General features: G+C 43.3%; 1 protein-coding gene across 1 annotated transcript; it reads right to left on the bottom strand.

Moving 5' to 3' along the window:
- Nucleotides 1–1,515: 1,515 nt before the first annotated feature.
- LOC118838148 (zinc finger protein 883-like) lies at nucleotides 1,516–17,392 on the bottom strand. Its single transcript, XM_036745374.1, has 4 exons — nucleotides 17,241–17,392; nucleotides 10,452–10,578; nucleotides 9,241–9,336; nucleotides 1,516–4,213 (listed from the first exon to the last, which is right to left on the bottom strand). The coding sequence occupies exons 1-4, from the start codon at nucleotides 17,271–17,273 to the stop codon at nucleotides 2,706–2,708; spliced, it is 1,764 nt and encodes a 587-aa protein (XP_036601269.1). The 5' UTR covers nucleotides 17,274–17,392; the 3' UTR covers nucleotides 1,516–2,705.
- Between the last annotated feature and the right edge of the window lie 7,151 nt (nucleotides 17,393–24,543).

Raw genomic sequence — 24,543 nt, 5'->3', positions numbered from 1 at the left:
CTTAGCTCCCATTTGACCAATTCTAATTTTTAAGGAGTTATTTTCTTCAGTGAAGTTTTGTATCTGTTTTACCATTTGGTCAATTATTTTTAAGGAATATTTTCAATATTTTTTGTGCTTCTTTTACTAAGCTGCTTATTCTGCTAAAATAATTTTCTTCCTAATTTTTCCTCTACCATTGTTACATGATTTTTAAAATCTTCTTTTGCCCCTTTCTTTAGCATTTCCAAAAATTATTGTTGGACTCATGTCCAATTTGCAGTTTTCTTTGAGGTTTTGCTTCTAGATGTTTTAAAGTCATTGTTATCTGTTTTGGTCTTGAGCTTCCTTGTCACCATAGTAACTACTATGGTTACTATGGTCAGGTTCTTTTTCTTTTCTTATCATTTACTCATTTTTCTAGCCTATTTCATAACTTTTCTCTTCATGTTAGAGAGGGTTGGGTTTTGTTCACCACTGGGGTGGATGTTTGGCCTGACCTTCTATCTTTTAACCTCTGCTGCTTTTGCTGCTAGGGTTATGGGTTTATAAGTTTTTAGTGCTTTGAAAGTGATGTGATTCAGGAAAAGGTTTGATCACTGCTCTCTTGGTCTGTGCTCTGATCCTTACATAGGTAGGGCCCCTGGTCTCTTGCAACCTTGACCATACCTCTCCAACCTGAAACTCTGACCATGAACTGGTTAATGGGTGACAGGGCTGCCAAATGTCTCTCAATCCTGTGCCCAATACTAGCTCAGTAGTGCCCTGGCATCTTTCTAACCAGGTACACAGTCCTCCTACCACCCCATTGCTTCTTGTGGCCTCTGCTGTTGTTGCCTCCAAAGCCCAAAGCTAATGTCATTTCCAGTGCACCATGCACCTAGTCAGGTCCCATCTCTATACACAGACCTCTCTTTATGACATACTAAGATACCACGGGCTACAAAAATGATTCGCTGAGATTTTTGTCCTCTCTTTTGCTCATTATTTTTTTTTAAAAAAAATACATTTGTTGTTTAAGTTGTTAAAGATAGGTGTATTGCAAGATCTAGGCAAGCACTCTGGTCCCACTCCACCGTCTTGTCTCTAGCCTCCATTTCTTTTTGAATAGTTTGCAACTGATCTGTTCAATTTCTCAAGATTCATATTTTTAAGTACTTCAAAATCGTTTGTGCTCTAGTTTCAGACTTGGTCCTGTTAGGCCTCCTTCCTAGAATACTGGAAGAGGCTGTGGAAAGAGACATTGAATACTTTTTTCATGAGAGTAGATTTAGATTTGGAAAGTACCATAGAAGTAATTGGGGCCAATGTCCTCACTTTAGAGATGAGTAAACTGAGGCAGAGAGAGGTCGCTCCTTGCCCAGAGTTACACAGCTAGAGAGCATCTGAGGCAAAATTTGAACCCAAGTCTTCCTGACTCTAGCCTTCTCATTACAACATACTTCCTTCCTCTACGCTGTTGTGAATATCAATTTGATTAGAAAACTGACTAAACTGTTCAAATCTCATGACCCAAGGAATAATAAGAATAATACATAGCATTTCAATAGTGATTTAATGCTTACAAAGCACTTTTCAGGTATTATCTCATTTGGTCCTCACATTAACCCTTCGAGGTAGATGTTATTAGTATACACATTCTCCTGATGGGGAAAACTGATGGGCAGTAATAGGTTAAATGATTTGCCCAGAGTCACACAGGTAGTGCCAGAGACTAGATTTGAACTCAGATCTTGTGGCTCCAGAAGCAGCTCTATACACTGTGCCTATCCTAAAGAAATCATTATAAGAATAAACGTCCAATGGTTAACAAAATATTTACACCAGAATTTTTTTGTTTCAACAAAGAAACAAATATTAATTAATCAATTGGGGAATGCCTGATAGTTATGGTATGTGAATGCTATGGACTATTATTGAGAAATCAGAGAAAAATGCATTACATTTATAGGGCTCAATGAACTGTATGAAATTTGGGCTGTCTAATTATGTGTGTGCTGAAGCAAGAAGTCTTCTCTTGTTAATTAGATCCGTGTTTTACCTCCAGCATAATTTTTCCAAAGTACAGCCAAGTAGGGGCTCCATGTAAAGGATTTCCCACAATCATTGCTTTTATAACACTTCTTCCTAGTGTGAATATTCTGATGTCTAGGGACCTCCCTCTTGCAGCAAAAGGCATGTCCACACTGAGCACATTCATAAGATTTCTCTCCACTATAAATTCTCCAATGTAAAGAGATGATCTCCAATTGAAGGTCTTCCCACATTGAGTTCATGTTTACCTTGTGCCCAGAATGAATTTTCTGATGTCTAACAAGCTCTATACTCCATTTGAATGTCTTTCTTGTTCATTAGAGTGATAAGATTTCTATCTAGTATGAATTCTTTGATGGGGAAAAAAAGGAAAACTGTTGCTAGAAGGTTTTACCACATAGATTATATTCATAAGGTTTCTCTCCAGTGTGGATTCTCTGATGTTCAACAAGACATGAATAGTCCCCCAAAACTTTGCCACATTCATGACATTTATGCAGCTTCTCTCCAGTGTGCATTCTCTGATGCAGAAAAAGACTGGAGCTGTGTTTAAAAGTCTTTTCAGATAGATTATAGTCATAATGTTTCTCTGGCGTCGATTCTCTCATGGTCGACAAGACTGGAGCTGCATCTGAAAATCTTTCCACAATGATTATATTCATAAGGAAAGTTTTTCCACATTGAACATATTCTTAGGGTTTTTCTCCAGTGTGAATTCTCTGATGTTTAGCAAGGCCAGATCTGCCTCTGAAAGTCTTTCCACATTGATTACAGTCATAAGGTTTCTCTCCAGTGTGGATTATTTGATGATCAGCAAGACTAGAACTGCATCTGAAAGGCTTTCCACATTGATTACATTCATAAGGCTTTTCTCCAGTGTGGATTCTCTGATGTATAGCAAGACCAGAGCTCCTTCTGAAAGCCTTTCCACACTGGTTACACTCATAACGTTTTTCTCCAGTGTGGACTCTCCTATGTATAGCAAGAATGGAGCTGCATCTGAAAGTCTTTCCACATTGATTACATTCATAAGGTTTCTCTCCAGAGTGGATTCTCTCATGTTCCAAAAGATTATAGTGCTGTCGGAAAGTCTTTCCACATTGATTACATTCATAAGGTTTCTCTCCAGTATGAGTTTTCTGATGTACAGACAGATTGGAACTTCTTCCAAAAGTCTTTCCACATTGACTACATTTATAAGGTTTCTCTCCAGTATGGATTCTCTGATGTTTACCAAGACTAGAACTGCATCTGAAAGCCTTTCCACATTGACTACATTCATAAGGTTTCTCTCCAGTGTGGATTCTTTGATGTTTAGTAAGATTAGAACTACAGCTAAAAGTCTTTCTACATTGATTACATTCATAATGTTTCTCCACATTGTGCATTCTCTGATGATGAGTAAGATGAGAGCGTTGTCTGAAAGTCTTTCCACACTTATTACATTCATAAGGTTTCTCTCCAGTGTGGCTTCTTTGATGTACAATAAGGGATGAGTTTTCACTGAAAGCTTTAGCACCCTCACGACATTCATGAGATTTCACTCTAGTGTGAATTCTCTGATGGGAAATAAGGGATGACTGTCGCCTGAAGGCCTTTCCACATTGCATACATTTATGTAGCTTTTCACTAGTATGAAATTTCTGATGGTGAACAAGAGATGACTGTCGCTTGAAGGCTTTACCACATTCATTACATCCATAATATTTTTTTCCATTTTGAATTTTCTGGTTGTCAATGAGCTTTGGATTACAACCAAAGTTCTTATCACCCTCATTACATATATAAAGCATTTCTCCAGCATGACTTTTCTGATGTCTCATTAGGTCTGAATTCAAACTGAAGGCCATCTCACGTTGTTTACATTGATAAGTTTGCACTTCAGGAGGCTTCTCATGAGATTTTACAAGCTCCACTTGTTCAGTAAAGCCTTTCCTACTCTTACTATCCTGAGAACAGCCATTCCCCGAGGTCCTTTTCTTACAGCGAATTAGGACTGAATATTGCCTGAAACGCTTTCCAGCTTTATCAAATTCACAGTGACTCTTTTGTTTTTTCTCTGTCTTGATATCAGAGTCACAGATTTGTCTCAAATTGAGGTTGCAGTGACCATCATTCATGAATCTCTGCTGTCGTGAGTCTTCCACCGAAATGCCCAGCTTGGCAGTGGTCTCCTGCATTTCAAGCCTTGTCTTCCCATCTGAAGGGAAAAAAAACCAAATATGTATGTGTGTGTATACACACACACACACACACACACACACATGGACAAATAAACATATACACAAATCTATACCCTTCCCTCCATTGACATAAAGTTAACTGATTTATTATCTGTTTTCCTAGAGAAAGAGTCTCCAAACTTAAATGGTCAGAATCCATCATTTGAAAATGCCATTGGGATCATTAAATGTACAAAGAGCTTTACACACAACAACACTGGATCCTCACAACAAACTGGAGACACAGGGAGTCCAGCATCCTCTTTACAGTCACAGCTCAGAGCAGGAGCTCTGACTGCCGAGTGATCCGACCAACATCACTCAAACCCTGTGCCTGGGTGGGTTCTGTCCTCAGTATTAAATGGCCTTTCTCCATTGCACATTTTTTTCCTTTTTTTTTTTTTAAGAAAACCATTTTATTATTGCACATTGCCTTGTTTGTGTTTGTAAGTGTGTGTACAGACCACTGTGTAGGCAATAGTTTAAACAAGTGCCCAGTAGGACACTTGGCATGTCTTTAATATCATTTTAGAGATGTTGCTGCACAAATATGAATTATTCACAAATGAATAATATGAGAAATATACTGTAAAAATTAATTTGAGTTCAGTTACTTTTGAAATGCAAATGTGGTTGGATTTTTAATGCTATACTTATCACATTCTGTAGTAAATTTGGTTGTGCTTATTAAAAATGGTGACTACTGTTTTGCACTTAGCTGTTTGAAAAGTAGTTTCTTTGGGAAAGCATCACTTAAAGTTCTTGAATATTGGGGCAGCTAGGTGGCACAGTGAGTAGAGCACCGGCCCTGGAGTCAGGAGGACCTGAGTTCAAATCCGGCCTCAGACACTTGACACACTAGCTGTGTGACCTTGGGCAAGTCACTTAACCCCAATTGCCCTGCCAAAAAAAACAAAAAAACAAAACAAAAAAAAAAGTTCTTGAATATAGGGCCTAGACCAATGTCTCCCACTGGAATAGAAGGCTACAATAGCCAAGTACCAGGACTCAGCAATGATCATTAAAGGGATCAGTTCCAGCCCAGTCTTCTGGAGATTACTTTCCTCCTTAATGATTGGATATACCTCCATATCACTGTCCTTTAGTGTCCACATTAGCATATTTGGGGGGATTAGCATTATGGTTCCTTTGACTTCTGGTCTAAGGATCGCTTTAAGCAGAGAAGTCTTAGATCTTTGTCTGAGGCACAGATAAGCCCCTTTGGAGCTTCACAATAATGGTCTAATGGGTTTGAGCTAAAAAAATTTTAATGGAATGTTGAGCAGAAAAGAATTGCCCAATTTTGTTATAAATATTTTTAAATAAACTAAATATAAATATATAAATATTTTCCTTTGGAACAACAAGCATGTATATGTTTCAGACTGAATAGTTTTCTTTCTGCAGTGATTCCAAACTGTCATAACCACGCATCTGATGTTTTTCAAATTCATGTATTGATTACATCAAACTTTGACCACTTCTGATTAAGTGCAACATGTTCCTTCAGTTTCTCAACCTGACATCAAATTGTTTCCCAACAGCCAGAAAGGTTTAAGATTCAGGTGCAAATCAATTCCCAGTGGATGGTCACAGGTATACACATCTGGTCATTTGCTTTCCATCACTGCATCAGGGTAGTTCCCTCATTCCCAGGTTGCCTTGTAAACACATCTCATCAGCAGGAAAATCACCAGATCATAAAGTTACAAATATTTGCCCAGATGGCAGGCTCTTTGAAAACCATGAATGCCTTATAAGCCATCTTGAAATTACCATGGACCATCACAACTATTCTGCAAAAAGAGTCTGTATAGTACCATTCTCTGATTTGAACTTATCTTCCACTTAGGTTACTATTCTTCAGTTTGACAGATAGATTTTCAAAGCAATTGGTAAGTAACATTCGTCAGTTATTCAGAAGACTTTTTGTGAGAGTATAGCCAGTGTGCCAATGGCAGAAAGAAGAAAATTATATCTGATAAGATTCTTTCCTTAGAAAGGTTCTTTTATATTATATACACACACACACACACACATATATGTGTGTGCATGTCTATGTATATATGTATGTGATGTATGTGTGTGTACATGTGTGTGTATGTACATATACCTATAAGTTCTCAACTCTCAGCAAGATAACTTATAAAATTCTCCTACCATTTCCCACCTCATCCATGTGTGAGAAACGTTTTCACTGCATTCTGCTTATCAATCAAAATACAGATGCAGTGCTGGGCCTGAAGGCAAGAAGACCTGTGTTCCAGAGCCAGCTCAGAAACTTGCTAGTAAGGTGACCTTGGGCAAGTCACAGCCCTTCTGTTTGTCTCGGTTTCCTTATTTCTAAAGGAGGATAAGAACAGCACCTATTTCTCAGGCTTCCCGTAAGGATCAAAGGAGATGACATTTGCAAAGTGTTTGGTCTCTATGTCTCACCATATAGCTGTTAGCTATTATCACCATTCTCCTCCATTCTTCTCTCCTTCCTGAGTTGCCATTGTCCTCTCCCCTGGTATTCACTGATAGCCCTGCAGAACTTGATGCCGTAAGGCAATGATAACAGTGTAGATGATAATTGTCAACACGCCTGTGTGGTTCTGTATTGCAAAGCACACGAGACTCTCCGCATAGAAGGCAGAAGAAGTAAATGATTTACTCAGACACTGGAACACCACATCCCACAAGCCATGTAGCCAATCCATCACAGCAGTAAAGCATTCGATACATAACATCACAACATGGAGCCTCGCCATCCCCAAACCCCTCCGACCCCCCTGCCGGGGTCTTCCCCAAAACAAACCCACAGTACAGCTAAGTCAGCCTGTTCAGCTCTAACCATCACAAGGGCGGCCGTTAGCAGCCATAACTGCGCTCGCTCGTTCTCTCTCTCTCTCAGAGCAATTCCTGTGACATCACTTCCTTTTCCTGTCAGGAAGCTCCTCCCACCACATGTGACTTAGGCTTCCTGTGACATAAGCAGGTCACATGACCTATTAATGGGTGGGAAAGCTCTTCAAATCTAAATTGCTACTACACACACCAACATGCTTTCTTTTGCCTAGATCAGCCAAGACTGAGGCTCATGTTCTGTTGCTTCTTCTCAAATCATCTCCAAGACTGTGAGCTCCTTAACATCAGTCTGTCACCTTTCCTCATATCCCCAGAGCATAGCACAGTGCCTAGAACACAGTAGGCACTTTATTAATGTTTACTGAATGTCTGCCTGGGCTCAGGGCCCATACAAGGCCCTAACTTCTACCTCACTCCCTGGAATCTAGTCTCTCTCTGTTGGTCAAGTGTAGGTTCTAGCCTCAGTCCTGATTTCTCTCTTCTTTCACTTTATTTTGTGTAAGGAAATTACCTCTGTCCTGTCCTAAAGGGGATGAGACCTAACCAGACCAAATACTGGAGATCCCAAAGGCTGCTGAAGGGTATCCTGGGAGACACCTAGAGGTCTCGCCTCCCATCTCTCTAAACTGAGGGTGCCAGTCACCTACATGAATCTGGCCAGTGATTCCCCAAGAACAGAGACAGAGATCAGACATTTCATAGGCAAACACCTGGAGATGGCCATCTACATTGGGGTTTCCAATTCCTTTACTCTTCCTTTCTACAAAACTGCAGTCTGGCTCCCAACATCATTATTCAACTAAAACTCCTCTCTCCAAAGTGACCAGTGATCTCCTAATTGCTAAATCAAAAGCCCTTTTCTCAGTCCTCAGCCTTCTTGACCTCTCTGCAGCTTTTCACACCGTCACTCACCCCCTTTTCCTTGATACTCTCTTCCCTCTAGGTTTGGATGACACTCCTCTCTTTGGATTCTCCTCCTACCATGTCTCAAACTAACCTCACTATCTTTCCCCCAACTCTCCCATCTTCCTACTTTCCTAACACTATCCAGGTCACCCTCCCCATTGTCCAGACTCATAAAAGAGATGTCATCCACTCATCATCTGTCACACTCATGCCAGCCTCCCCCACCTCCATCTTCAATCTTTTGGAAAGTCCTGTCGATTCCACCTTGGTAACATCTATCACATACATTGCCTCTTCTCTCCCAACACTGCCACCTTCTAGGTTCAGACCTCAATTACCTCACATCTGCATTGCACAAGCCTGCTGTTTGGTCTCACTACCTTGAGTCTCTCTCTAGATCAGTCAATCCTCTACCCAGCTGTTAAATTCATCTTCCTAAAACTTACATATGACCATGTCACAGTCTCCTCAAGAAACTACAGTGGCACCCTAGCACCAGGATGACATATGAAGTCCTCTGTTGGGCTGTTAGGGGCCTTCTTCACCTGCCCCTCTCCTCTCTTTTCAGTCTTCTTTCATCTTACTCCCATTCCACATATACTATAATCCAGTAGCAAAGGCCTCCTCTCAGTGCCTTGAACAGGACAAACCATCTCCACTTTCCATAGGTTTTCCCATGTCTAGAATGCTCACCCTGGCTTCGCTAAAGCCCACCTTCCACAATAAGGCTTTCCTAACCCTCCTTAATGTAAGTGCCTCCCGTCCTTGACTAGCTCCAACTTAGCCTGTATAATATTAACTAGTGGGTTTTACTTAGCTCTGTCCATGTTGTCTTCCCCACTAGTCTGTGTGTTGCTTGAGAGCAGAGGACCTCCCTTGACTTTCTTTGAATCCCCAGCACTTAATAAATGCTTGTTGACTTGAAGGCCTAGGAAAGACCTTGTATTGGACAGCCTAGGTCCTTTCCAGATATCTTTGAGAGAGTTCCATGACCCAAAATTCCAAACAATGGGTATTTCAGACTCATAGTTTTATTACTTGAAGGGAAGTGAAAGGCCATGGAATCCAACACCTTCATTTCACAAATGGGGAAATTGAGGTTCAGAGATTCAGTGACTTGCTAAAAAGTTTCTTAAAAAAGAACTGCAAACCACTTCTTCCTGCCCCTGAATCTAGCACTCCCTTCACTGTGACACACAGTTACCCCTTGTGACAACAGCCCTCACAGACCTGCTCTCCCCTCACTCACCTGGACAAGAAGCTCTGGGGTCTTCTCCCTCCAGCATCCATGGTGCTTCCCCTTGCCCAAAATGGGAGATCAAACCTTCTCTGAGAGCTGGCAGTCCTGGGCATGGGAATAAGGAGAGTTATGAATGGAGAAACACTGGTACTTTAGTTCTCTTGGGGGTAAGTGGGCATGAAAGAAGGGCCACAGGAAGGGTCATCCTCAAGGAAGATTTCCATGGTGCTTATTGTTGGGAGCTTTGGTGGGGGAGGGGAAGGAGATTATTTGGAAGCCAGCTTGGAATCAGAAATTTTGGTTTTCTCCCCTTCCTTCATAGAAGGTTGGGCTGACTCTGTAGATTCCATTATCTAGAAATTAGGAAGCGGCTGTTAGTGCAGTGGAGAAAGCCTACGATCTGGATTCAGGAAGCTCTGAGTTCAAATCCTGTCTCAGACACTCATTAGCTAAGTGCCCCATGTAAGTCACATAACCTCTGTTTCCTCAACTCCCTGTAAAAATGGGCACAATTCCATCATCTAACTCACAGGCTTGCTGTGAGAATCAAATTGGATTACATTTGTTAAGAGTGACCTCAGCACAGTGCCTGGCACATTGTAGGTATATGCAGATGCTTATTCCCTTCCCTTCCTTTCCCACCATTTGCAGCTGGAGTTTGGGGGAAGTATAAAGGAATTACAATGATACCCTTGCTATACCAGGCTTCTGAGAGTAAGACAAGTTGCTGTGAGCTATAGCTTGAGGTATGTTAATAAGAAGAACTTTGCAAAGACCAGACCCAATCAAAGAGGAAGGGGCTGCTTTGGGAAGTAGGGGTGGCCCTCACTATGCCCATCTCTAAGGAAAAGCTGCAGAAGCTGTTTTCAGAAATCCAGCAGACAAATTCATGTTCAGGGAAAGGTTAGGCTAGATACAACCTCTGAGATTATTTCCAAGTCTGAGATTCTTCACTGATTTGATTTTTGACCTCAGGCTCCATAGAACCAGTAAGAGACAGCTTCAGGAGCAACAAAGGACACCCCAACTCCCTATGGCACACTACAAAGACCTTTTATAGGGAAACCAGGCACCAGGAGGACCCTCTCTCTTGGACACAAGAGATCAGCACTTTGGCCTTTCAAATCATTAGTAAATGCTAGAAACTCTGCACACTAGGGAAGGAAGGATAGCAGTCCCTTTGGTAAAGGATTCAGATTTACCAGGGGAAATGTCCTTACCCAGGGAGAGCAGGTTCCGGGCATTCTCCACCATGACCTCCTTGTACAGCTTTCTCTGAGAATGGTCCAAGAGGCCCCATTCCTCTGGGGTGAAGTCCACAACCACATCCTTGAATGTCACCAACTCCTAAATCATTGAAAGTCAAAGGACTTAGAGCTGAAAGAATTCAGCTTATCAATTTAGAAGAGGAAATAGAAACACAGAGATGGCATTTTCCCAAAGGTCATACCGTTTAGGAGTATCAGAGCCAACACTTAAAACCACAGTCATGAAAAGCCCAATGGAATATTGAGAGTACCAGTTTATATTTGCAGTTGAAATAAAATTGAGAAATGTGTTACTGGGAATTGCTTCTCCCTATGGAATCAGAAAAAATATGTGTTTTATCAGAGATACGTGAAGAATTCTGGAGGAGAAAGGGAGAAGGTTATGTGAAATTTCTTCCTCATCAGAGCAGACATAAGTGATACATATATTATATACATATATTCATTAATTTTGAAATTTAGTTATGTAGAAATAAGAGTAACCAAGAAGCAGAAAGGAAGTTTCCTTCATTCATTAATAAAGGTAATATTATATTAACCGAGATTGGGGTTTGATCTAATTTCTGAGAAAGACATTGCCAGTTTCCTTACGAGAAATAAAGGGTCTAAACATACCCCTCAAACTCAGGAAACTGGGACAACAAGAGTCAAGCAAATGAGCTGAGGCAGATTAATGAATGACACAGAGGAGGGGCTGACCGGATCTGAAAATACGCCGATACTTGGGACAGGTCCTTTATTTCTCCAGCCTAAGTGTAGAACACGTTTGGCCAGGGTACTAGAAATGTGGTGGTCTTCTGGGTCATTATCTTCCATTTCCATTATAGTGATATGACTCACTTAGTTTTTATTAGGTTAGAGCAATTCTCTATCATGTGGATAAAATGCTTTTTATTTTTTCATCATTTTGATTTCTTCTTTTAAATAATAGGTTTTTGCTCTATTTGAAAGTCATATTTCATCTTTAACTTCCTATCTTTCTATTTCTCTTCTGAACAATTAAGGAATTGACCAATCTCTTCCTACTTTTTGAGATTCCCAAGAATTTCCATACTTTCTCTTTCTAATAGTCTCAGGAGTAACTCTTCTACATTTCATAGCATTTATTCAAAGCGTGGGCTCTCACTGGAGGAAGGCATTTCTACTGTTGATTGATAATTCATTCCTTAACTCACTCCCAACAGAAACTTCCAAGCTTCTTTTCCTTCCATTCCAAACCCCTTTCCTTCTCCATCCTCCCACATTCATCCTTCACCAGTGTGGGCTGGGGCCATGAACTCCAAATGCCCATTTAAGGACAGGGCTCAACTCACAAGCCTCATTTCTTAACTGGTTCCCCTACCTTCCAGACTCCTCTTGACTGAGTCCTCTGCCAGGCACTCTGAAGCCTATTACTGAGATAACCTCATACACCTGTAATGTCTCATCGGTCATCACTACCCTCTGCCTTTCTGATTAGAGGGTGGGGCCATGAACTCCAAGCCTCCATTTAAGGGGAAAACCCAGCTCAAACATCTCCTCATTTCTCATCTGGCTGTACTACTTTGGTATTTCTCATTGACTTCTCCACCATGCCCCAGTGTCTGGCACCTTCTGCCATCCCTCTCCACTTTTCAGCTTCCTTCTGTATAGGGTCTTCCCACATTAGATTGTATGCTCTGTGAGGGCAAGAACTGTCTTTCATTTTTAATTAGAATTTCCAGCCCCCAGCACATGACCTGGCACACAGTAGGTGCTTACTATTTATTGGCCATTGATGACCCAATCCTCTCATTCCAGTACTTGCCCCTTATTTTATTTTAAAAACTGAAGCCATTCAACCTGAGCTAGCTCTGATCCTGGCTGCCTTTCAGACATTGCCACCATGATGTCCAGTAGCTAGCCTAAACTCACCGTGTCCAAAAGAGAACTTATTACCTTCCCTCTTACTGTCAAAGGAACATCATGCTCCCAGCATGGTAGGCATCATTCTCAACTCCCATTTCTCTCCCTCTTCTCTAATCTGATGCCAAGGCCTGTGAATTGTACCTTGCAACATCTCTCAAACACACCCCCTTCTTCCCTCTGATTCTGTAACCGCTTAGGTGCAGGCTCTCATCCTCTCCCTTGGACCACTGCAGTAGCGTGCTGGTGGGTTGGTCGGCCTCAAGACTCTCCCCACTCCAATGTGTCCTCCCTTTGATGGACAAAGTGATTTTCCTAAATTGCAGATCTGGACTCTATGAACTCCAGTGGTTTCCTACCACCTCCAGGATCAAATACAAATGTCCTTGCATCCAAAGCCCATCATGAGCTAAACATCACCTGGTATTCCAGTTTTCTTACACCTTATTTCCAGCCACCTACCCACTGGCCAAGGACACTGGCCTCCTTGCTACTCCAAGAAGAAGACACTTCATCTCTACTTTCAAGGTATTTTCTCTGGCTATCTTCCATCATTCCAGTTCTCTCTTTCCTCATGTCTTTTTACTGGTTTCCAGCCAAGTTCCAACTAAAATCCCACCTTTTATAGGAAGCTTTTTGCAGCTTCCCTTAATTCTAATACTTTCTCTCTTTTAATTATATTCCATTTATCTGCCTATAGCTTGTTGAGGACATTGGTAATTGGTTCAGATCAGTGAGGGTCCCACTGGGCTCCATCACACCATCCAAGCATCTGAGCACACGTGGAGCTCTATACGGCTGTTGGTCCTGCTGAGACCAGGGAGTAAAATTAGCAGCCTGAGCCAACCACGCCTATAGGATGGTTTCAATACATTTTCAAGAAAACACTATCCAACTTCGAATGTTTAAGAAAGGGCTATCTATGTGGCAAAGTGGATAGAGCCAGGTTGGTCCTGGAGTCAGGAAGACCTGAGTTCAAATTCAGCCTCAGAAAATTACTAGCCATGTGACTTTGAGCGAGTCACTTAACTTTTCTTGCCCTTAGTCTACGTAATTGTGCAACGGGGCCAATAACAGCAACTTGTGCCCCAGGGTTGTTGGGGGGATCAAATGAGCTAAAATCTGTGAAGCATTTAGCACGGTTCCAGCCTCTCCTAAGGCTGGGAAGCCCTCCCTAAGCTGGCCCCAACGTCTCCTTCCAGCCTCCAGTCCTCTGAGATCAGCCACATGGGGCTCCTCTTGGGTTGTCACCTACAGCATTCCACCTCCCCCTTCTGTGCACTGCCCGTCCCCCTTGCCTGGAGCTCCCTCCCTTCCTCCCTCCACCTGGGAGAATCTCTCACACCTCAGGCACCATCTTCTGCATGAAGCCACGCCTGCTGCCTCCAACTGCTGGCACCCTCGCTCCTTAACCCCTGTGCACATAGCCCCTTCGTTTACTTGAATTTATTCACTCTTCTATTTATGCTGTATCAATTTCCATGTGAACTTGTAATCTCCTCCATTAGAATGAATTTGAAGAGGGATTATTTCATTCTTTGTAGCTTTATCCCTCATACCTAGTACGGTGCCTGGCAAATAGTAGGCACTTTAAAAAAATATTGACTGAGTGGGGCTTTTTTATAGAAATTTTCTTCCTTTTTAAATCCTTACTACTCTGACCAGTTGACTTTCTTGGGCTCTGGGCCTAGATCTATAGCCTGCCATTTCCTTCTTCCTACTTTGATTTTAGTTGAGTATCAGCCCCCTGCTCCCAACCTCTTCTATCCACTGTCCCCCATTGTTATATCCAGACTGCAAGAGATTGGTGACTTACCAGATGTCCTCATGTGATGGGGGAATGGAGTCTATCAGAATCCCTTCAGCACAGAAACCTAAGGGGGGTTAATCTAAAACAGGAGGGAGATAGACATTGGTGCACTACAAAATGGTCAACAACCAGCTTTCTGGGAAAAAATACACTAAGGCAGCTTTATGTTTTTGGTTCATCACCAACATTGCTTTCTTTTGTTTAGACAAACAACAAAAATATCAGCTTTTCTGATTCCTAGGACTAGATACTCATATGAAACATTTAACAATCAGCTCTCACCAGCCAGCTGATGCTGGCTCCAGCTCATGTGTTTTGTCCTGTATTGGCCATTTTGCTGTGGATGACCCCTACATGAACCACAGGACCAACTACAATGGCTGGTACCCTTCAGTGTCCTCTTTCCTCTTCTAATTGGTATAAAAAGACCCAGTTGCTAAAAATCAAGTCTTTAGAACAGTCTCTGGAATGGCCTCCTCCCTCATCTAGCCTGACAAAGAGTCCCCTTGGATTTGGGGCCACCAGCTATACTAACAAGGACCCACTGTTTATCTTTCTTCTGTAACTGAAAAAACCACAATCCCCTCAACAAGTGCACCTTTTTGTCTTTTATAACCAGCTCCAGTACAATGAAGAGCCGCCATCTTTTTTTCTCATGTAATGTATAAACAGCACTGCTGAAATTGCTCGTGATACAACTTCCCTTCAAGATCTGGAGGGGTGAGCCACACTCTAGACCAAAAGAAACCCTGTTTCTCTGGGCATTAGCTAGTGGAAAGGATGAAAACATTCATGTGACAGGAGCCAGATCCACCTTCCAAGAAGGAGGCAGCTTCTGGTTTTCCAAGCAAATGAGTCATCGAGGCTGGCAGAAAGATAGGAGTCAACAGTGATTGTGTTTGTTGTTCAGTCATTTTCAGTCATGTGTAACTTTTCAAGATCTCGTTTGGGGTTTTCTTGACAAAGATAGTGAGGGGTTTGCCATTTCCTTCTCCAGCTCATTTTACAGATGAGGAAACTGAGGCAAACAGGGTGAAGTGACTTGACCAGGGTCACACAGCTAGCAAGTGTCTGAGGCCGGATTTGAACTCAGGAAGATCAGTCTTCCTGACCTCAGGCCTGACACTCTACCCACTGCCAACCTAGCAGCCTCTGCAGGAGTGATAGGAAATCTCTATTATGCAAGCCTTGGCTAGAGCTCTCAGGGGGTGTGTGTGTGTGTGTGTGTGTGTGTGTGTGTGTGTGTGTGTGTGTGTGTGTGTGGGTCTCTCTGACTCTCTCTCTCAGAATAAGAGCAGCCAATGACGTCTTGACTAGGCTTCAAGATAATTTCATCTTTCAAAACATTCGAGAACCAAAAAAGGGAAATCCTACTCTGAAACTATGCCAAATACCAGGAAGGAACTGGATGCCTACAAGACACATACGAGAAGACAGATGTTAATCTCACAAGGGAAGGCACCCGCTGCTTGGGGATCAGAAAAGCTTCCTGGAAAAGGTATCATTTCAGCTGAGTCTTGAAGGAAGGCAAGCATTTGTTATTTTTTAAATTTATTCTAAATTTGATGTTCACCCCCAAAAGGGGAAATATTCCCATAAACAAAGCAGAAGAGGAAGGTTGCCTCAGTTTATTTATGAGCTTATTTTTACTTATGACAGCTTACTTAAACAGAGTAACTGTTTTATAAACGTTAGCTATTATTCTCTGGGACACACACACCCTGCACATACATGTATGTAAACACATACACACACACACGTATGTCACATAAACATATCTATGTGTCTCTATGTAGACACAGAGACACGTAGGTATGTCACTGGGGGACTAAAGGACACTCGTATCCATCCCCTACAAGAGGGAGCGGAGCACCCTCTTGAGAGAATCAGAAAGGGCAGTGTACCAGTCTGGCTCCATCCTGAGCTGCCTTATTCAGACTGTCTCTACCAAGGACCCTGAAAATTCTTACAACAGGATCAAATGAGACAATATTTATAAGACTCATGGCATGTAGCACACACCATGTGACCAGCCCCAACCCCTTTCCAGTCTTCTTACACCTTCCTCCTTCCACCTCTTCTCTGACCCAGGGACACTGGCCTCCTGGCTGATCCTTGACCAAGACCCTCCATCCCCTGACTCGGCCTACCCAACGGCTGTCTCTCATGCTTGAAATGTCCTCCCACTCACCTGGGCCTCCTGGCTTCCTTCCAGTCTCTGCTAAAATTCACCCTCTCAAAGCAAGCTTTTCCTGGTCTCCAAAACTGTTTGAACTTTCCCTCTGAAAGCACTCCCATCTACACTGCAGAGAGTTTGTCTGGACACAGCTGCTGACATGATGTCTCCCCCATCAGACTGGGAGTTCCTTGAGGGCAGGACTGGTTTTGCCTTCCTTGTATCCAAGGAAGTTCTGAACAATGTGACAGCCTTTGTAAATGTTTGTTGACTTGACCTAAGGAATGGTAAAAGGGAGGGATTCAGAGAGACCTGGGAAGACTTGTGTGAGCTGAGGCAGAGTCTCTGAGCAGAACCAGGACAATTTCAGCTCTGAGGAGAGCATAGTCAAAAACAAGAGGTGGGGAGCCTTCAGGCCTCTGCTCCAGGCCTGTCCAGACAAGACTCAGTGTGACCTTCAGTCACAGGGGAGAGCTGTAGAAACAGGAGGGGGGAAGATATGCATGTAAGGAGAGGTGGGCTAGGCAGGCAAAAAGGGAGCAAAGCCAAGATGCCTATGGATGGGGACTAAAGTGACATCATCGCCCTTGTCAGTCACTTGTACTGAGGGAGAACCTAAAAACAAACACAGAGGGCAGACACTGGAGGGGGGACAGGGTGAGTGCTCAAGATGCCCAAGTGCCATGAATCAGTTCCAAAGGCAGAAGAAGAGAGCAGGGCAGTGTTGTTACTACTCTGTTCAATTCCATGCCTATTTTTGTAAAGAAACAATCCACAGGGAAGAAGGCCTGCCAGCCTTGTAGACAATCCTGTCTATGGAAATGGCCTCATTGGCTGATGTTGGTCAAGTCCATGCTCAGACTGCACTCACCTGGGCTGGGGGTCTGCGGCTCCCAGGGGCCATTCCCTCTGGCTCCAGGCTCCCTGCCTGGGCCAGGCCTCCGTCCTCTGCAGGCTCAGCTGGGGAGGAAGAAGGATCCCAGATGGGGAGATGTCCTTCTCTTCTCTTCCTAGGCAGAGGGTGACCTACAGGGATTTACAGGCAGTGAGGTCCCACAGAAGTTACAAAGCCCCGGGCCCTGCCCTCAGGGCAGCAACTCCAACAGGGAGGTACCTGGTAGGTCAGGCTTAGAAATGAAGATGGTCTGGACAGGAAGCAGGAGGCAGAGGGGGCTTTGAGATCCCAGATGGGATGATGAGAGTCAGAGCCTCAAGTGACCCTGGGTCAAAGCTCTCCCTCCAGTTGGTCCTCTGCCCTCTTGCATTCCCTCACCCAAAGTCACTCTGTACTCTCTTTGTGTCTCTGTCTGTCTGTCTGTCTCTCTCTCTCTCTCTCTCTCACACACACACACACACACACACACACACACACACATACACACATGGAATCTAGACAAAAGACAGACTTCTTGAGCTCGTAGGGAGAGTAGGTAGAGAAGGTTGAGGATGGGGAGGAAGCAGACAGAACCCTGTCTGGAGTCTAGCTGACTGGCAGGAGGCCTGAAGGCTCTGAACAAAGTCGGGGCAGGGAGGTAGGAGGCCTAGGGAAGGAAGGGTCTGGGAGGCAGGACATGGTAACAAAGCCCAGGGAGTGACAGAAGAGTCCTTCTGGGAAAGCAGGATGACTGTGTCCTGGGGTCTAATGAGGATCTGGAGAGGACTCCTGGGACCCTTCTTTGGAGCTTAGGCTTAGCAGATGGTTAGCTGGGTCCCTGGAGGGAAACTGGAGTGGGGGCATTTGGTATCTGGGATCTGGTAGGGAGCCAGCACAAGAGTCACAGATCCAGGTGAGGGAGGCCAGGCAGGAGCTTCGGTGCCTGGGTCCTGTGTATGTCCTGGGGCAAGGAAGCAGGACTCCTGGGTCCTTACAGGGAGCCAGAGTTGTTGATGGGTCATTGACCAGGAGCTGGGGGCAGGGAGACACAGGACATGTGGATCCTGATGGGGAGGCTGAAGGTAATACTCCTGGGTCTCTATGAGGGTGGCCTGAAGGTTGGGTAACTGTGACCTGATGATAAAGCTGGGGCTGGAGCCCCAGGATGTCTGGGATGCAATGGGGAGCCTGGACAAGAGGCAGGGATGGGGAGCCAGCTTTGGGAGGGAGGACACTCAGCATGAGGTCAGACAGGGAGGGTGAGACCCAAAGGAAAGGTCAGGCAGCAGCGACCAAGCACCGCATGCCTTCCTGGCTCAGACCTACCTAGGACCTGCACGCACGGAGCTGGCTTCCGGAAGGCAGGATGATCTCAGCTTCAAAGGAAGAAGGCAGCCTGATCTCAGCTCCTAGGGCTCCGGCGTGCGGGTCGGCCCACCTCTCCCAGGCCCAGAGCCTGGCCCTGCCCGGCCCAACTGAGAACCCAGGAACTTCCCTTTCTTCTGATGGCTCCTAGAGCCAGGACCTCAGACCCTGCCTGCCTCTCCTCCCTGGGCCCTGCCCTCCGTCACGTGGAATGATTTGGCCACTAGAAATAACCCTCTTCCACTCTAGACTCCTCCCAGGCCTCCAAACTCCACCCCAAGGCTCCAATTCCCCCTGGACCACCCCAACCAGGCTGGAGGACTTTGAAAGTTCCTCTTCCTACACCTCCACCGCCTCCCTCCCTCCCCAGCCCCGCTTCTGAACAGAATCTCCTGGCCTTCTTCCAGCTCTGCCCCTGCTAGGCTCATCTTCTTCCTCTCTAAGACATCCAGGCCCTACAGGTCCTTCTTTTTCTTTGCTTTCTTTGGGATACAGACTTAGTCGTGGCATTTCTGGCTTAAAGAGCATGCACAGTTTGACAGCCCTTTGGGCAGAGTTCCAAACTATCCTCCAGAAGAGTGGAACCATTCACAATTCCACTAGCTGTTCATTAGGATTCCTATTTTTCCACATCCCCTCCAGCAATGGGCATTTTCTTTCTCTTCGATGTTAGCCAATATGATGGATGTGAGGTGGTACCACAGACGTGTTTTCATGTGCATTTCTCTAATAGTGATTTAGAGCATTTTTTTACACAAATATTGATAACTTGGATTTCTTCCTTCGTGGTTTTCAAAGGAAGAAATTCCAGCTATCAACAACCATTAAAAAAATGTTCCATATCTGCAACCATTTATCCAAGTCCCTAACAATTACAAAGATTCTCAGATTGGCAAAGATGACCAGAAAATGAAAATGATGAATGTTGGCAGGCCTGAGGAGTGTTAGATACACTGATGCTGTCGGAGGAATGTTGAACTGGCCCAATCATTTCTGTAAAACAGTTTGGGCCTGTGCACAAAAATTTCCTAATCCATTCATGTTCCTTGACCCAGGAACACCTCCATTAGGCCTGTTTGGTGGCAAGGTCAAAGAAACAGGAAAAAACACAAATGTTTAAAAAGATTTTTAGCAACTCTTTTTGTTATAGGAAAGAGTTGGAAATTAAGGAGGGATCATCTGGGGCCCTAATGGCTGAGAAAATTATGACTTATTAATGTAATGGAATAAAATTTTACAAGAAGAAATCTTGAAAGGCATGAGAGGGAGAAACCCGAGTATTCATCTGAACTAAAGTGTGAATTAAGGAGAACCAGAGGAAGAAATCATTCAGTGGTGATGTTGTAAACACAAACAACTTCAGCAACTCTGATCAAAAATGCAGTAGTCACTGAGGAGAGGTGCTTCCCACCCCCTTGCAGAGAGGCAACAGACTTGGTGCAAACTGAGGTAGGCATTCTGGGACGTGAACAACTAGGGAGTTTATTTTGCTTCATTGTATATTTGTTACTAAAGCTTCAGATCATATTTTTCATTTTCAACTGGAGGAGGCCAGGTCAGAGGGAGAGAAAATAAATGTTTGTTACTTTCAAAAGAAAATTAAGTTAAAATAATAAACAAAAAATTGAAAAATTGAAAAAAGTTAAAAAAAAAAATAATAAACGAGCTCAGGGGAAAAATGCTCCAAATCACGAATATTAGAAAAATGTACATTAAACAACTCAGATTCTGCTTCAAACGGATACAATTGGCAAAGATGACAAGAAAAGAAAATAACAAATATTGAAGGCTCTTTGGGGAAATCGTAACATTAAGAGGACTGCTGCTGTGAGTAATTTTAAGGGTCTAATTGCACAGTATAATGAACTCTATTTAGAACTAAACATTGTTCAATAAACTAAAGCATAACATCCATAGCAACATAACAACTTATTACTAAGGTGGCCACACAGTGTTAAACAAAACATATCTTTTGGTATATCTTGTAGCATTCCTCAGAATACTCACACAGCATGTTTCATTGCATAATACACAAGCAGGGGGTCCCAGGCCATGCTCTTCCCTAGCACAACTTATCAGCCTTAAGGAGTATCATAAAATAGAAACACCATCCACCCCTAGGTGACAGTAAGCTACAATCTCCTCAGTCTACAGAGTGCCCAAGTAGGGTCCTCTTTCATCTTAACTTGAGGTTGACTTCCCCAAGTCCCATGGCTCCTCCTCTGTGGGCTGACCACTCCTGACTCTTGCCTGGATTCACATGTAGGCAGCTCTTTTTTCCAGCTCCATGTCTCAGCTCACAGGACTGCTCCACTCCAAGGTCTCCCGGCTCCTGTCTGACAACAGGCTCGGGGGCTCCTGCCTGCAGCTTCTGTTTCTGGGAAAACAAAGCCTAACAGGGCTATAACAATATTTACACACATTACCAGCACCATCATCTCAATTCACTTTAACAGTTCTTAACATGCTCTCTCTGCAGTTCAATTCACTCATAAAGACCAACAGACAGGGCTTCTGTCTGAGAAATTAACACAAACCAACATGTGAGAGGTGGGTAAAAGTTAGGAAAAGTTAGGTTTTCATAGAAGAGTTAAGTTCCACAGAATAATTAATGAAGTGTCAGCTTGAGCAAAAAAGGAGTAAAAATTAACCAGGATGAGGGTCCCCAGCCAATGGGAATAGAGTTTGTGGTTTTGCAGAAACTGCAGTTTTGGGATGTTAGGAAAACTGGTCTAAACTGGCCAGATAATGGTCAGGATTGAGGAGAAAACTGGGTCAAATGGCTACCATGCATGCTTAATTGGCTAATTGAATATTACCTTACACACCCACAGGGAGGAGTTTTCTGCCATTTTCAACATGGGATGTATGTTGAGGAGGGGGAACATACCGAGGAGTTGCATGTTGGGGTCATGTAGGGAAGATTGTAACCCAGAAGGGAGCAGACCAATCTGTTTTCTGAAGGGAAGTACTGAGTGATGGTGCATCAATCCATGTCGGTCTAACAGAACAAAGTTGCTCTCACTCCTGTCTTCCCCACACTCTCTTCCTAAAGAAGAGTGGAGTCCACTCCTGGCCAGGAACTTTTACCAATTCCTTTGAATTCCTCAATAATAATAAATTGCCCTTGATAGCTGAATTTCAGCATCAAGCATATTTCTAACAAACAGACAAGGCTTCTGTCTGAGAAATTAACACAGACCAATAGATAGGGCTTCCGTCTGAGAGATTAACACAGACCAACAGACAGAGCACCAATACCACAAACATTCTTTCTGTTAGGCCTCCCCACAAGAAGTTCCCTGCTCATTCTAGCTTCTCTCTTCCAGCTCTGCCTCACTCGCACTTCCCAATGTTTTTTTCCATTGGGCAAGCCCCTCCCCAAATCAGCTCCACTTAACTCAGGCTCCATGTGACTCAGGATGCACCACAGCTTTGAGCAGGGCCAGAACTCAAACAGGGTCCTATTCCATTAACATTACATTAAGCACTTAATGTTTTACAGAAACTTAACTCCAAAAGAAAAAACAGCAAAAATACCACTTTGCTTCCCATTACACTGATACAAAGTGAAGTCGGTGGAACCAAGGGAATAAGTGACAACATTAACATTGTAAAGATCAGCAACTTTGAAAGATATCATGATTGATTATTGTAATGACCAATTATTATTCCAGGGGACTTATAAATATCGATTCTACCTGCTTTCCTACCATGAGGTATACTTTTGGGACATGGACTATGTGGAAATTATTTTGCTCCACTGTGTCTTTCCATGATGAAAATTTTATTTTTTCCCCCATTTGTTTGGGAGGATTGTAGTTTGAAGGGGACTAAAAATAGGATTGCCTCTCCCACAGAAAAAAGAAAAGAAGCAAATTGATGGATTCTTTAAAAAAAATATTGAGTTGAAGAGGAGGAAGGCCAGAGGAATCAGGACAGGTTTGAAAGGGCCATAATGCATTTTTTAATTAATTAAAAAGTAAATCAAGCTATACATAATAAAAATTGTTTCATGGGCAGATCTTTCTCTGGTAATTTGTAGATAAAGTGCTTTTTTATTTTGTGTTGATGAATTTCAAAATTTTAAAAAATAAAATATTGATGGTTTACTTTTTGTTATTGCCGATTTTCAAGACATGACAAGAAATGGCAAAATTCTTTTAATATGACTTTTTCTTACTATTGGTTCTTTGGAACATGGTTTCCTGTGGTCATTTATCCTTATCAGTACTTTTGCAATCTGTAGCAATCTTCAGCACTCAGCACTCATGTACTGGTAATGGCTTTGTTGAGGTTTAGGGGTGATGGGACCCCAAAATAGCCACACGCAGTGTCCTGACCAAATGAATTCGACCCAAGCCTTTTTTCAGCCAAACAAAAACAAAGTTTATTAAAGATCCACCATATTGGGTAGATGCTTAAGGACTCTGAGCATTTGTATTGCTCATGCCAGAGGGCCAGCTTGAACCTGGAGCCTTTGTAACTCTAATGTAAGCAGGCTACATAGAATCTGATCACTTTTATAGAAACAAGATGGAACTTATATACAGAAAGACTGTGGGAGGAATCCAGAGGTGGCCAAGTAGTCTGGGGTATCTGGAGGAGGGGGGGTGTTCTAGGAATGGTCTTGAGGGGAGTGGTCAGTAGCTTGGGGTGACTAGAGGTTGAATCTTGGGAAGATCTTGATGGGAATGACTAGTATCTTGGAGTGACTAGAGGTGAGATCTAGGGAGGATCTTGATGGGAGTGGTCAGAAGCCCGGAGATTAAAGGTGGGGAGTAGCTGAAGATTTGGACATAGAGATAATGAAAGGCTTATAGCCTCAAGGGAAAACCAGATCTAGTGAGGAAATCCAAGGAGATTTCAAGGTGGGATTTCCCAAGGCCCTTTAGACAAATGCGACTTAAACTCTTTTGGGGTAAGGGGCAAAGGTCTTGGCTTAGGCCCATACCTTGTTAGCTTTCGATATGCAGTTCACACAGTGGTGTCAGTTCTCTCTGTATCTGGGATGACTTTTATTGGTTATATCTGAGGTATCATTTGATACATTCTCTACTCCACAATTTCTTTTCCTATTTAATCTTCATTTATTTTATTAAATTTTTAAAATTATATCTTGAATCAAGAATTCTCCTAATCACAGTTGTGAAATGTACCTAAATGAGTTGTCTTCTTGTGTTAAAATTGCATTTTTTTTTTCAATCAGCAAACATTTGCCCTCCTCTTCCCACTAGTCTCAAATTCAATGAGAAAAGAAAACAGAACTCCTGGTGTAAATGGCTATAACCAGTGATGAGGGCACAGTCTCTGGGAACCCCTTGAACCCTTGAACTCTCCTTGAATCTTCCCACTCTACCTGGCCTTGGCCTGAGGCTATAACCATTAAGCCCAAAGGCCTACCTTGCCCAGTCCTCTATTGTCCAGCTGTTTTCCACCCTTAATCCTGTTTCCCATCCTTAATCCTGATCAAAATATCTATACCCTAGCTCCCGTTACCCCAGCCCTTTATGGTCTGTCATTTCCATATAGCCTTCAGCTATTTCCCCCACCCTGGAGTCTGATCTCATCCCAGTCCCTTCAAGCTCCTCCTTAGACTCCTCCTTAAGGCCCTCCCTAGACCCCTCCTCTGGTCACCCCAGACCACCCCTCAATCCCTCCCACAACCTTTGTGTATATAATCTCCATCTTGCCTCCATGAAGGTAGTCAGATCCAATCTAGCTCAGATTGGTCTGGCCCGCTTTCCTTACAGGCGTCGCAAGGGGTGGGATGTCTTGGGGCAGGCCTGTTTGGCTAACTCTTAATAAACTTTATCTTTTCCCTTGGCTGAGAAAGCTTGAGTCGAATTCTTTCGGCAGGACCCGGTGTGTCGGTACTTTGGGGTGTCGAGCACCTCTCACCCCAAACTCTCATCACCAGAACAACATTCCTGCC

This window comes from Trichosurus vulpecula, chromosome 2, assembly GCF_011100635.1.
Source record: "Trichosurus vulpecula isolate mTriVul1 chromosome 2, mTriVul1.pri, whole genome shotgun sequence".
Classification (NCBI taxonomy): Eukaryota; Metazoa; Chordata; class Mammalia; order Diprotodontia; family Phalangeridae; genus Trichosurus; species Trichosurus vulpecula.
The sequence above is the reverse complement of the archived record's forward strand: the minus strand, read 5'-3'. Positions and strand labels throughout refer to the sequence as shown.

Coding starts and splice junctions, on each gene's coding strand:
- LOC118838148 (XM_036745374.1), bottom strand. CDS start 17,273: ATGGCCCCTGGGAGCCGCAGACCCCCAGCCCAG. Junction 10,579..17,240: donor GCCGCAGACCCCCAGCCCAG/GTGAGTGCAGTC, acceptor TCAATGATTTAG/GAGTTGGTGACATTCAAGGA. Junction 4,214..9,240: donor CCCCAGAGCTTCTTGTCCAG/GTGAGTGAGGGG, acceptor TTTTCCCTTCAG/ATGGGAAGACAAGGCTTGAA.